Source organism: Orbicella franksi, chromosome 8 (genome assembly GCF_964199315.1).
Source record: "Orbicella franksi chromosome 8, jaOrbFran1.1, whole genome shotgun sequence".
Taxonomy (NCBI): Eukaryota; Metazoa; Cnidaria; class Anthozoa; order Scleractinia; family Merulinidae; genus Orbicella; species Orbicella franksi.
The window spans coordinates 11,746,490-11,761,324 of NC_138152.1; the positions used below are offsets into that span (position 1 = coordinate 11,746,490).

At 37.2% G+C, this 14,835-nt stretch overlaps 1 protein-coding gene across 2 annotated transcripts; it reads left to right on the plus strand.

Annotated features, from left to right (window-relative positions):
- The first annotated feature begins 292 nt into the window (after positions 1–292).
- On the plus strand, positions 293–10,491 carry LOC145495924 (contactin-associated protein-like 5). Of its 2 annotated transcripts, none has more exons than XM_081475523.1 (5): positions 293–806; positions 5,904–6,086; positions 6,910–7,092; positions 8,698–9,002; positions 9,786–10,491. In XM_081475523.1, exons 2-5 carry the CDS (start codon positions 5,915–5,917, stop codon positions 9,924–9,926), a joined length of 801 nt encoding a protein of 266 aa, XP_081331649.1. In that variant the 5' UTR covers positions 293–806; positions 5,904–5,914; the 3' UTR covers positions 9,927–10,491. The 2 variants fall into 2 exon arrangements, with proteins under 2 accessions (XP_081331649.1, XP_081331650.1); XM_081475524.1 differs by lacking the exon at positions 293–806 and adding an exon at positions 2,006–2,099.
- Positions 10,492–14,835: the final 4,344 nt, after the last annotated feature.

The following is a 14,835-nucleotide window of genomic DNA, read 5'->3' on the forward strand; positions in this document are numbered from 1 at the left end:
AATGGCGTAGTGCGCGCGCTAAACAAGCGCGAGAGACGCAAATGTTTCATTTACTAAGGAAGGTGACGGAAAAACTGTAACGGGCACCGTAACAGGTTTCAAAAAAGATGAAAACAACGCATTTAGTTTTTAAAAACGCGTGGCTACCCTTACGTTTTATGTTATGAACTGGAAGTGGCAAGCCTATTCAACAAGTGAATAGTTTCTAGTGGCGAGGAAAACGGCTAGTTAGACTGTATTTTGGCTAAACCAGGGGAGAGCTGTCAGAGAAGCTAAAAGCGCTGCTGCGACGATTTTGTAACTAAAAACATACCAAAAGAGGTTTAGATGTTACCATTTGCCATGTAGTTTAAAGATCTCAATGAATGTGTTTGCGTTTCTGTGTGTAAAGGCGAATTCTAAGGAAATTTTTTTTTTCTTCAGAAAAACGCTGATATCAGCAAATTTGTTGAGATTCAAGGCTAATTATCTCGGGAAAATGCGTGGCTACCCCAGTTTTCTTTGTGGATTCCAATAGCCCTTGCCAAGATCTACTTTTTCCATATCAGTAATCCTAATCTGGCCCAAAAAACCTTTGTATTTAGTAAGCACCGTCCTTAATATACAAAGTCCACGATTGCAGGTCACTTCGATCAGAATATCATAGATCAGTCTAATTTGTTTGAACAGCTGATGACTGGTGTCACAGTCCCTTTCTACGATTGACTTCTTATCTCATCATTCACTTTATTAGAATAATCTATCATTCCGCGCTCATCAGTACTTCAGCTTGTGTTTTCAGGAATCTTGTATTATATCCAGAAAAGGTAAGAATTCTTAAACTTTCTGTTGATCGATGAGATTGCACGATCCTTGGTACTTTTTTTAAGTTAATCCACAATTTTTGTTGAGCTTTTTTTGAAATTCTAACGTTGGGGGCCCGAGATGAACCCAAATTATAAGAACATACTAAAAACGTACTCGACGCGGTGACTCACTAGAGGAACTTTAATTAGTTTGAAAGCTTTTTAAAAGAATGGTTTGAACTATGGCACAATACTATTATGGACATAAGTTGAACATAAACGACGAGCTTGTCATCTCATGTAGCAAATATTGGGTTGTATAGTTGAATGTTCATGTATGTTCACAGAAGCATATTCTTCTGATGTTCATTGTTACGTAACTACTAAAACTGCTTCAACGACTGGAAATGGTAACTTAAAAACATCTTAATTAATAGCGTGTATATAAAACTGTGAAAGCGGCTCTTGAGTTTTAGTTTCATCTATTCCATCTATTTGGGTCTTGTTTTCAAAGTTCAGTGTTTAAGAAGGAATCCACCAGAATTTCGAGTAACAAGCTAGGCGGACAGAAATTTCGTACCGAGGTTATTTACACGGTAATGCAAACTTCTGTGCGAGTGTTTTAAATATCTTCTCAGAAGAAATTATTTCTAACAACACCAAATGTCGAAAACAAATTATGAAATTCATGAGAAACACTTGAAAGTACTGGTGAAATGAAACTGATGTTGAAATTTTACATTTGGTGGCACAATTTCTCTGATTTTTAAAATTTATTTTCTCGAGATTCCATGCGAAACTTTCTTTGGTGTTATTTCAGGCTAGTATTCATATCTTTAGCTTTTAGAAAACGCAAAAAAAGGTTTTTAATATGCCTAAAATTATTCTAGTACTAGGTTTTTGTCTACGGAAAACCAAAATTACTCGATCCCCTATCGCTTTTAGTCGTCACGTAACAATGAAAACATACATATAAGCACACAACCCAATATTTTCTACGACGAGTCAGGAATACAAAACGATATCGTTTATGTTCAATACTGTTCATATTTTTATTTAGTCATTGGACCGTATAGACTCCATTGCAAGAAAAAGAAAGGAAAATCACTCATGCTTTATTTTTTGGTTATCAAAACTGTATATTCTCTTTGCTCACTTCACTATTACATTAATAGGTCTAATCTTGCTAAAGCCCTGGTCAAACGAACGCAAGTAGCCGCAAGTCGAAATTGCGGAGAGACTTGCGTTCGCTGGCCAAACGGATTCGCAAGTTTGCTCGCAAGTTCACGCAAGTCGCAAAAAACCCATTTCAAGGTAGATATATCCTTTATATTTCTAACCTATCAGTAAATTTTGCAGATCTCAAATTTCAGCTATGAGTTTGAAAAAAGGGCCATTTAATTTGTCAGATGATCGTTACAAGTTTGACCAATTCTCGGTAATCAGTAACACCCGATCTTGTCTTTTCAGACGTCAAAGAACGAACTTCAAATTTTACTTCAATTATTGAGAACGTCTTAAGAGCTTTCTTCTAGGCCTTTTAGTAAGACTCTCTCGGCAACCCGCCACTCACACGTACTTCGTCGGCGAACAGTTTTGTTGCCTTTACTTTTCAAACGGCACTCTGTGAAGGTTACTCAGAAGTCAGAGTATGGAATTCAAATTTCATTGAAAATATTAAAATACAGAAATACAGAACTACAAAAAAAAAAAAAAAAAAAAAAAAACCGTGGAGTAAGTTAAATACTAAATTTTAGCGTTGGCTGAATAAACAAAGTGCGCGATTGCTGACTGAGGTTCTGTCCAAATTAAAGGGGCACTCCCACCAAGATTTAGGGCTACTTAAAAATCCAATGAAGGTGTTGGTGTTAATTGGAAATTCACTGGTAGTTGCCTACCCTTGCTAAAATGCACCGTGCTAGTCACGAAAGTTGTTTACAACTGTTGTGCCTATTGAAGAGTAGGAAAGAAGTGGTCTAAAATTTGAAAACGTCGGCCGCACGTCTTCAAATTTGAATATCAAGAGGCCTGGGCTCTAACGCGCTCTTCAGCGCTAGCCATCACGCGATCACCCGAGGGGTCGCGAGAAAGCGCGCGAGATTTCAAGTTTGCAAAACTCACAACAAACATGGCGGCCCCAGGCCTACTTCGTAAAACTTGCAAAGTCGAGATTTTATTGTGCGCGTAGAACACGCGCTTGCAATTACTTATCCACGAAGCTAATATCTCAAAAACTTATCCGGCGACCCTACTTTTTTTGATGCAAAAAAAATATTCAACAGCAAAAGCGGAATTCATGTGCAAAATTAAAAAAGAAACAAAAACAAACAAAACTGTGGAGTGGAATTTTTCCAATCTTGAAATTTCCATTTCTTTTTAAATTTAAGAAAAATCTACTCCGCAGAATATTTTCTAATTTTCCCTGTTTCTTCCTCAGTGTGTAATAAAAGATTTGTATAACAAAATATGGAGTCACCGGCTTAGTTTTAAAGATAGATACAATTGATGGCAAAAAGCGGGTGAAGTTCGTTGCTATGCAACAGGACACTGCAACCTTAATTTATGACTTAAACACAACGAAAGGTACAGTGGAGAGTTACCTTAAAAAAATTGCACAGCCATTCAAAACAGTGCAGTTCCAAGCCTGAAAAATCGCACCTGGTTCTAAAAGTCTCAAAAAAGCAGAAAACTGTAAAGGTTATTTTATTGATCAGTGAGTGCACCTTCATAATTCTAGCATAATTTGCACAAAAACTTAGATGACCTCTCGTGGTACTGTTCCTTTAAATTGAGATATTTATGTTTTCCCTTTTGTCTATCAAATTCCCCGAAAAAGAAGAGAACAAAAAAATCTACCTTTCTGATTCTTAATACGCTATCAGTGCGACGGTGTGAAAGAAACTCGTTTTGTCTTGAATAACGTGTGACCCAAATGGCCAATGTCAGCTGTAGTTAGTTCTTGTTTGTTTAAACAGCCGATCATGGGTGATTATTCACTCACCTCAAATGCCATCAACCCATCTTCACAGTTAACTCCTTATCTCATTATTGACTTTATTATGATCACCTATTACTGACTCCGCACGCAACACTGAGCACTGCACTTCAGTATTCGAATTGTTCTCAGAGATCTTCAATTATACCGAAAAAAGGTAGGAATTGCTGAGAATTTCTTGATCAGTGAGATTACACGATCCTTGGCCTGTTTTTTCCTCAAGTGAATCTACTTTTTCTCCGTAAGAACCTTTTATATTCTATCGTTGGGGCAGAGATGACGCAAATAATAAGTACATACTGAAAAACTAAAGGCTTTATGAACATAATTTGGGTTCATTTCAATTTCATGTAGAAAATACTGTGTTGTATGGTTGAATGTATCTTCATTGTTACGTAACTTCTAAAAACTTTACAATCATGATTAGTTGAAATGAATTAAACCCATGCCCTGTATATCCAGGTTTTACAGAGATTGTGATTTATCTCTCCGTTGTTGGTTACAAATTCCGCCCATTTCTCTGCTATCAATAAATTTTGGAGATCTCAAATTTCAGCTACGAGTTAAAGAGGCGCGCCATCGTTAAAAAGTTGGCCAATTCTCACCTATCAGTTACATGTAAACCACATCCTTTCTTTTTAGACGTAAAAGAACGAAATTCAAATAACATTACAAAATATTGACCTTAAAAGAGATAAACCGTAAACTGAGTAGATATGGAAATTTAGCTACAGCTAAACATACAAAGTCTAGCGATACTGATCGAGGCACTCTCAGGAGGTTAAAAAAACAACTTTGTTTTTCCCTTGATTTCGATATGCCTTAAGAAATAAAGATACTAACAGCTGTCTTCTAAATTGTTTTAGGACACCAAGTCATGAGAAAATTTGTTGAAAAGAAGTTGTTCAATTATGAAATTCTGTCAGAGATTGATCTGTCGAAAGTTGTTTGTACAGCTGGCCTTTGGGGCTCTGTTCATTCGACCCAAAATTCCGGTTAGAATTTCCAGAACTTTTAGAAGTATTACCGAATAAGTTGGAAAATTCCTTACCGTAATTTGTGGCTCAATGGTTCACAATCCTGATATTCAACAATTTTCGGATTTTCACGAAATTGTACTGTCCAAGGAATTTTATAAGTTTCGGAAGCTATTCGTTGAATGAAAAGCGCCCTTGATCAGCCATGATTCAAAATTCTCATGCATTATCAATTACTTTCAATTAACTCACTGATCATTTCGTAAAAATCAATATTCTTTAGTTGAAAAGGTTTACATTGTTCTTCAGGAAAATGAAACAAAATATATGTTACAAGTGAATGTAATTATGAAAGATCATATATCTGAACTGCGAAGAAAAATATGAAGACATGATTGATCATCGCGGCTACACACACAACTTAAGAAGTTGTGAAATTTAAAGCCTGAAAGAAATTCAGACTTGAACGGGATTTTGTTTTTGGCTTTAATTTCACAACTGCTTAAGCTGTGTGCATAACTGTGATAATCAATCATGTCTTCAGAATAGATATCGTAAGATCGTGAATTTTGTGCCTACCAGAAACATGTTTTTGTTCGTTTTTATTATTTTATTAATTTATTATATTTTTTTGATCAATTTTAAGTTTAACATATCATTTACATACCATCCAACAACAAAAACAACAACAACAATTAATAGATCTCTTAAAGAAAAATTGTTTCTCAAATGACACAACTGTTGAAGATTTTCAGATTTTTTCGTATTCGCAACAAATTTAGATCAAATTGGAGCGTCAAGTAAGTAGCATATTACTTGCAGGTTGCATTACTTGAGACCTTGGGTTACGAGTATGATTTTCAAATTTCAAACCAGTGACTTCGCTCTGGGTGTTTGACGTAATAATGTGGAGTCTGCAAATTAGAATTGAAAAGTCGTCCTCGTACCCAAATCTTAAGTCCGTTATTTATTGCTTAAGAATAACAACAATTGTTATTTGCCCACTTTCTTACCCTTAAATTAAATATTATAATTGGTAAAGTAGGAATGGAATTAGAGAATTGCGCTGCCGGGCCGGAATAACAATAGGGGCTAGCGGAACCAGACAGTCACTTGACATAAACATTAATAGAGAATAAATAACAGGTCTTACAGAAATGATCATTCGACCGAGGACTGCTTTTGTGACCTGTCTGCTGCTGTTTATCCTGATGGAAAATGTCAGCCCCATTCCTGTTATGGAAAAAGAAAATTATGAAGGGATCTTAAAGAAGCTGGAAGCCAAGGAGAAGAAATCGGTGGAATTCGACTTGGAGGACCAGTGCAAACGTAAGTAAACCATGATTGCCAACACAGTGAACTATCACTTACTCAATCCCCTTCGCGCCCTTAAGCGTCATCAGACCATAAGTTTCTGTGACATTTAGCTATTTACAGCATAGGAATAAGGTTGTCAGCCCTATGTTCAACCCCCAATCTGGAGGACCACAGTGTCTAATTTCGAAAAACGGAAGCTGGCGTTGTCAAATTCCTCCGGTTTGAAGAGCGTTTTGAAAAGTTCCGCATTCGTGAGGGATTAGTGTGAACGGTAGGCCTAACCGTAGAAATCAAGCTCCACTACGCAGGAGGAATTTGAAAACGCAGCTTTATTTCTGTGATAAGGCCTACCGTCCACACTAATCCGTCACGAAAATGGAGCTTGTCGAAAGAGCTCTTCAAACCGGAGAAGTTTGACAACGTCGACTTTGCGTTTTAGCGTGGACGGAAACATTTTGAAAAGGGAACTTTTCGAAAACGATGACGTCACGATAATGATGTGATTTCCCGGATCGAGTTTTCCTTAAACACAAATCCAAAATCAATGACCAGTGAGTGTTTTAAAAATTTCCCCGGCGTAGTGAGGACGGAAAACACTTGATACGTTTTCAGAGTGAAGAAAACGTTTCCAAATTTCTCCGGCGTAGTGTGGTCTGTGCGTTAAACTCCCCTGAGTATCATATCTTGAACGTTCGACATCTCATGCGGAACAGGTCTTGTCTAAGAGTTACTGCTAGTATCCTCCTTTGCACAGTCTCAGCACAAGAGGGCTATTTGAACTTTACCGCCTTTTGACAATCCTCTGGAACGTAAAATTGCTTTGATTTCATTGCAGTGCTCCAGTTGATCAAAAACCTCGAAGCTCGACTGACAGAGATTGAAGAGGAGATTGCAGAGTGGAAAAAACCTCAAACAACAGCTCAGCCAACAACAGCTGCAGCAACAACTCTTGCAGCAACAACTCTTGCTCCAACAACAACCATTGCTCCAACGACAACTGTTGCTCCAACAACTGAAGGTTAATAGACCTTTTCACGGTTTCTGATGCCCGCTTGCTTGGGGGGCAAACACAGCGAAAAATACAGTAAAAGGTTCAGTAAATGTATGGAAATTAAAAGTTGGATGCCCAATAATTTTAGAGCTAAGTGACTGACGTTCTGAAGATTTTACGACTTTCAAAAAAAAAAACGAAAACCAATAAAAGGGTTTTCTGATCAAGTTTCAAGAGCATAGATTTGCTATGAGGCGAGGAATTACACTTTAAATTTTTTCATTCAAATGCCTCTAAATTTTCCTGCGAATTGCGACCCGGCTTTAAAAACAAAGGTATGCAAACATGAAATCCTATATTGTAGCTTTTTTAGCGGGGCTATTTCCCTCGAACCAATAAATTCCTTTACCTTGTATCTTTAGTTTTTTATTCATATGTATTTCCGAACTCGAATTTTCTGTGAGTTGTTAGGCATTAGATTCTCCACTTTTCCCTTACATCTACCGTAATTTTTGTCGTGTTTGTCCCCCAAGAAAGATGGCGTCAGAAACTGTGAAAGGTCAATAGGCAAAATCCGACATTGCTATGAAATACTTAGACACGATACTTAGGCAACTTTCTTTTACTTCCTGCTAACGACTTAAGGGTCACTTAACAGCGATTTCAAATTGACTCGTTCTGCTTTTGACGTGGGTCAGAAATTTGAAGCCGTTCCGCGTGAATAGAAAGCGTTCCCAAACCCGGCAGACACACAGTAGAGATATAATAAATATCTTACTTATCTCGTCTTCTCGGTCCGTACTGTAAGTTACGGATCTTCGTTTTTCTCCTTCGATTTATGGTCCGCGCGCTTCGCGCTTGGGCTATAAATCGATAGGGAAAAACTCGGTCCGTGACTTACAGTTCGGCCCTGGAACTCGGTTAGTAAGAGGTATTTCGTTTTCTGTTTTGGGTATTTCGCTACAAGAAAATTTAGTGGTGGAAAAGAAAGGCAACAGAGTGTTAATGTCTCGGACAGATGCGCGGACAGTAGCCCTTAAAAAATTGTAATAAAAAAGTCACATGTAAGCCCTCAAACTTCCTTCTCGGGCCTTCTAGAGGACAGCTTTTCTCCGGGCAACTATTAGTCAAGAGTCCCTCGACAGAAAGCGTGTATTGTAAAGATATCGCAATAATGTCCACAACTTGGGCAGTTATAAAATCATAGCCTGAGGAATAATAATAAGAAAAACAAACAGGCTTGAACGGGATCGAACCCCTGACTTCTGCGATACCGGTGCAGTGCTCTAACGTCTGAGCTGTCAAGCCAACTGGGAGCTGGTTACGTTTTACGTTCGTAATGTAGCCTTGGACGGTGAAAAATGCAAGTAAATATATCTTTTATAAAACTGAGATCATATATTTGAACTGCGGAGAGAGATGTACGTAACTGCGATAATAATTCATGTCTTCACATCTCTCTTATGATTTTTCATATATTCACTTGCAGGAAGCGTCGGTTTTTTATATGAGCCTTGCATTTATCAGTTTTCCAATAGACAGGGACACATATAAGGCTGCTGGGACTTCATGTGAAAACACTCTGTAAAGAAATGATTACTGAGGAGACAATTTGTTTTGTCTTGGTACCAGGTCCCTGCACGGCAATAGGAGTATCAGCAGATATATCCAACATACCAGATAGTCAAATGACCACGACCTCACATTACCTCTCATATTATTCATATAATGGCCGACTAAATGGATCATCGGGGTGGTGTGCGGGGAGCAGAGATAACCCAGATGATTACCTCCAAATCGATATGGGAGCCGAGTATTCAGTCTGTGCTGTGGCAACACAAGGAAAGTCGTCAGGATCATATCTGACAAGCTATCAACTGTCCTTTTCTACTGATGGTCAAACCTGGAGCACGTACCAGGAGGATGGACAGAAAAAGGTACACTATTTTTCCTTTTTTTTTTTTTTTTTATTATAACAACCTTTTCTATAAGAACGCTCAGGTTGAGATTTACCTAAATTTTAGGAGGATGGAGTAGAACAAGGTATAATATGTAGATTTAGCCAAGCCTAAAAGCGGCGCTCTGCAGTTATTTCATTGGATGTTGTTAATAATTAAAATAATCCAACATGTGAGGCAAATTTTGTAGTTTCGGCCCGAAATTGCACCACATCCGCGTGGATTACATAGTAATGTAAATGAGAAAAGCTAACCGTTAATTAAAAGGGCTATTGTGCTGAATTGTATGCACTAAATAAATCGATGTGCGTGAAAACAGGAAGGGTTTTTATATGTATTGGACACATTCCTCGTTTGTGTGGCCCTACGCATGCTGACTTGCACAAACATTTTCTTAAAGGATTGCTAATCAGCGGAGCTTTATTTGCAAAACTCTTACGTTCGGCACACACTAAGGTAAATGTTGTGGGGACGTGAATCAGGGACAGGCTTCTTCGTGTGCACGCAAAGGACGCATGAGCAGGGACAGTAAGCAAACTTGCGCACCCGAAGCTAAGCGGTTATTGATTCATTTCTATGTTGAAACGAATACAGTTTGCAAGCGCACTGCTCTCGATGCAAATTGAAAATTGAGGTCATTTTTTTCCCTTCTCTGTGACGCACGTAATCAAACAAGTTGAGTTTTACCCATCCTGTGTGGGGAAAAAAATTTGTGGTTATGGTGGTGAAATTTGTGGACACATTGTCTTTGTATACTTACAGGATTTTGAGGCAAATGAAGACTTAAACAGCATTGTGCATCATTCACTGATTACTTACGAAGAAGCGAGATATGTGCGATTCCACCCTACCAGTTATTCCACATGGCCTTGTGTGAGGGTTGAAATATATGTGATCTCATAAAAAGGCTGCTTCAAGGGGCATTTTAAGGATGTAACATATATCATTAACGAAATCGAGGTTTCCTACATCCTTTTACGTTTGCATTAAGTTTAATTGAGTTCTTTTAAGAACAATAGAATACATTTGTTGTAGCAAAAAAGTGAACAGTTTGATTTCTTGGTCTAGATTGGGGCGAAACGGATTTGCATTAGGCGTCTCCGTGTTTTCAACGTGAATTTTATTCTTATTGCTAATGGCTGGTTCAAGTGGTTTATGGAAAATTCTCATCATTGATATATGGTGATTGTCTTGTTTTGATGTGGTAATTAAGAAACAGGGGAGCGTTCATCAAATCTTTGTTCCTGGTGATTGGGGTATATTATATGATAAAAAAATGCAGCGTTGTAGAAATGAAGTGCAATTCACGGATAGATGGATGTATTACATGCAGGTAATAGACTATAGCTGTGAAGCAGAAATTTAAATAACAATAAAAGTTATCTTGAACATTAGAAACTCCATTTTGCTTGTTACTCGTGTTTGGTACTTTTCTTGATTGTTTTCAAACATACCTAGGAGAGGTGGGGGATGGGTGGAGGGGGGGGGGGTACGAACCTTTTTCTATAAGAACGTACGTTTTTTGAAGAAATATATTTTTTAGGAACTTTGAGGCTAAGAATAACCAAGATTTTAATAAGAACATGCTAAGAACACATCCGAGGATAGGAGTGGTCAGAGGAAGTCTATTTGACAACTTGTTGAAAGAACAGTTTGAACTCTAGTGACACGTAAAACGTGAGTGTTGGAAATTTTGGCATTTTTGGGGGGGAAAAAGGAGGTCACAAAATCCGCACCCCAACCCCTCCCCCCCCCCCCCCAAAAAAAAAAAAAAGAATCAGAAATTGGCATGCTAAAACATTCGTGATAAGGTTGGTTTCCATCAGATCGTTACGATCGCTCCAAAAACAGTTGAGTTTTTAAGGTTTTACACATGCTCAAATTTTTACTATTACGCTAGTGTTTTATGCTCAAAAAGTTTGCCTATTATGCTGCAAAGGCGTTACTATTATGCTCCATTATGCTTACATGAAAATGCTAATATTTTCCATTAACCGGCTTATTATATTGAAGCGTGAGGAACACCTAATGTAATACACCATTGCTCTACGGAATAAAAACAAATTCCCCAACGGACCTGAATCAAACAAGGACTCACTACATTATGGTATGACTTTGATCGCGGCAGCAACGACTGGTTAGATCGTTGAGTAGAACAGAGGTCTATAGAGGATTTAAGAAAAACACAACGGCAACGGGAACGTCGCTAAACAAAAAGTTTAATGAGCAGAGCAGTGGCTTTGCACGTGGGTTACAATTCTTGGTATATTTCGTCGCCGTTCTCTGCAAACCAACAACGCGAAGAAACCAAATTCTGCGTTGTATGGAGAACGTGAATCACGAAGGGTAATTTTTAAAATTTAAATTGCGAATTTTTCGCTGTATTCCATGTTCAGTTTCGAGATAGCTTTGACAAAGAGAAACATACTAAATGATTTTAGAGTATCCCCGACCAAACCACGATGACGACGGCAACGAGAACGTCACCAAACAAAAGGTTTAATGAGTGGAACAATAGCTGTGCACGTGCGATATAAATCTTTGTACAATTCTTTGCCGTCCTTTGCAAAACAGGAACGTGAAATGACCAAGTTCTGCGTAAGCCTGAGGAACGCGAACGACGACGGCTAATTTTTCGTATTTCCATTTGGAATTGAATGCTGCCATTGTATATTTAGCCTGAGCACAGGGCGCACACTATCTTGCTGAGTAGGAAGAGAGTAAATAACGGAATGAAGAGAATGAATAGTCTACCTTTATCTCCAGTTGTCATGTCTTACGCAGCCCCGTTACCTACAAGTCCCGCGTAACACTGTAACGCTAAACTCGTACCTAGGCCTTTTCGCGCTGTGCAAATTTTTGTTTGGTTTACATATAATATTGACAATAATATTTGCTCAGAAATGAATATATTCCCTAATAATATTTGCTCAGAAATGACACACCATCTTTACTTTACATTGATTATAACATTTTATTTGTAATATATGTTTCGTTTCTAGTGGTATGCCTTGGAACCAGCTATAGCTCGAACCTCTCGTGAATTGAACCTCTTGTCTTTTTATGTGATTTTAATGGTTTTAATAATAATAATAATAATAATAATAATAATAATAATAATAGTAATAGTAATAATAGTAATAGTAATAGTAACAGTAATAGTAATAGAGCGGTTTTCAATTGAGTGTCGTAAAACCAAAACCAAAACCAATTACTTACCAATTAGACTTCTCAGCTAATCTCAAACTGTAGTAAAACCAAAACCAAAGTAATTGTCTAATTACTTTCGACACTCAACTGAAAACCGCTCTAGTAATAGTAATAGTAATAGTACTGTTAAGAACAACTTTATTTAGTAAAGACCCTCGTTATTTTCGGAATTAGCAGCCTTTAAGGTTCGCTTCTCTCGGGGAGCAGAAAACGTTATATAAAGTCGATGTGGCTGAGCGCTTTTTTCGAAATAAAAGACCGAAATTCGTAAAACCAGCCCTTAATTAACACATGAAATGAAATTCTTTGTTCAAGTTTCAATTTATGTTGCTGCCACATGGGGGAGCCTTCATGTCTAGATCGTGTTGTTGGTCGGCAGGAAAGTTGTAAGTTTCTACTTCAAGACGCACTGCTATGTAGTCTATCTTTTTGTCGGGGGTCGAGGGTCGAGTTTTCAATTTTACTAGTTGAAGAAACGTTCGCCTTTAAATATGCTACTGTTCGATTATTCGGAGAAAGAAACAACATTGCGCCTTTCTTCGAATTACCTATGTCAGCCCACTACCATTATTTATGACGCGCAAGTGTGTCTTGCTTTACAACAATGGAATGTTAGAGTTTTTTATCTTTTTCTCAGCTCGTGAGCGGGCGGAATTCAACAAATCCTGCAATCTGATTGGTTCCTGGAGCGGGCGGAATTTTCTCATCCGGACCGCCACAGTGCAGTGGGCGGAATCCGTCGAGTTGATCTTATTTTCGTGAACGAATTAGCGGTAATCGTCAATCTTTCGCCCATTTTACACTTCCATAGCCGATTAATCAACGCAAGTTTATTTCTATTCACCTTTAAATGGCAAGGAAAGTCACTGTATGTAAATTCAATTGAGTTTTTTGAAGTTGTGAGAGTTTGTTTGGCTGTTTGTAGCTCGGCGCTGTAATGGCGCGTAGTCCTGCGTGTCTCTCTCTGTACAATTTTAATTAAAAAGAGTCAATTTCAGTCGAGTTTACCTCTCCGTTCGTTGCCTTATTTGAGAGAATTTCTGTGCAATACACTTCACCAATTTCCTCGCTATCTACTACTCAATTTACGATAGAAAAGTCTGATTTCGAGTGATTCGCAACGACTGGCAGAAATTGTTTTTGTAGTACACCTTCAAACTTTGCACGAAATTTCACACCGGAAAAACACTTTTAGAGAACTTAAATGGTGAACTAAATGCGACTAACATTAAGTAGTTCGGTATAAATCTGTTCTTTAATACATCTTTCTTTGTCTAATATCTGAGTTACTATGGGGCGCCGTTTGTAAATTTATTATTTAGACCGAATTTATGCCATTTTCCCCTTATTTATAAATAATTGGAAACGCCACAAAATTTGTTTATAAATAAGACACAAGAACTTGTCCGTTGATATGTAAATAATTATTTTAGGTACGTTCTGATTTGTAAATAATCTTTTACCATAGAGTTATTATATATAAATAATAAACTAAACAACTTCAATTATTTATAAATCAGGTCATCTCTAAAATAGTTATTTACATATCATAAAGTTTGTAAATGCCATTATTTATAAATAAATTACTTCGCCGGGGGTGTAAATTCATTATTTAGAAATAATAAATTTCACCTCACCGAGTGTAAATTTATTATTTATAAATAATGAACTTCACTGAGTGTGTAAATTTATTATTTATAAATAATGAACTTCCCTGAGTGTGTAAATTCATTATTTAGAAATAATGAATTTCTCCTCGCCGAGTGTAAATTTATTGTTTATAAATAATGAACTTCATTGAGTGTGTAAATTAATTATTTAGAAATAATGAAGTTTCATTTCGCCGACTGTAAATTTATTATTTAGAAATAATGAATTTAACCGTGTGTGTAAATTCATTATTTAGAAATTAATTATTTAGAAATAATGAAGTTTCATTTCGCCGACTGTAAATTTATTATTTAGAAATAATGAATTTAACCGTGTGTGTAAATTCATTATTTAGAAATTAATTATTTAGAAATAATGAAGTTTCATCTCGCCGAATGTAAATTTATTACTTAGCTCTTATTAACCGAGCTGGAGGTCTGTATGGGAGAATCTTGACCGAGGTCGTGAGTACAGACCGAACGCAGTGAGGTCTGTACACACGACCGAGGTCAAGATTCTCCCATACAGACCGACTTAGCTCGGTTAATAAGATGTTTATTATATGGCAAAGAAGAAAACTTTAATTCGTTTAATGTAACTGGTTTGCCGACAGTTTGCTTGCGAACGGCGATGAGCTTAACTTAAACCTGCCGAAATTTGCTCGTTCTCTTTACTTGTTTGTTTTGTCATCAGGCTTTTTGGCAGTGCCATAAATGATTGAGAAGAAAATAAAAGAAAATGGTGAACATTTTTGTATTTTAGTTTGCTACTTTGTCAACGCAAAATGAAACCGGTCTAGTTAGATGCCGGTCTAGATGGGAAAATCTAGACCGCGGTCAATATCGATTTCAGCCAATAATATTCGTGAATTCGGTAGTTCCTAGTGTTTGTGAGACGCAGCCATATAATAATTAGAAATAATGAACTTCACTGAGTATGTAAATTCATTATT

Coding starts and splice junctions, on each gene's coding strand:
- LOC145495924 (XM_081475523.1), top strand. CDS start 5,915: ATGATCATTCGACCGAGGACTGCTTTTGTGACCTGTCTGCTGCTGTTT. Junction 6,087..6,909: donor CTTGGAGGACCAGTGCAAAC/GTAAGTAAACCA, acceptor ATTTCATTGCAG/TGCTCCAGTTGATCAAAAAC. Junction 9,003..9,785: donor AGGAGGATGGACAGAAAAAG/GTACACTATTTT, acceptor GTATACTTACAG/GATTTTGAGGCAAATGAAGA.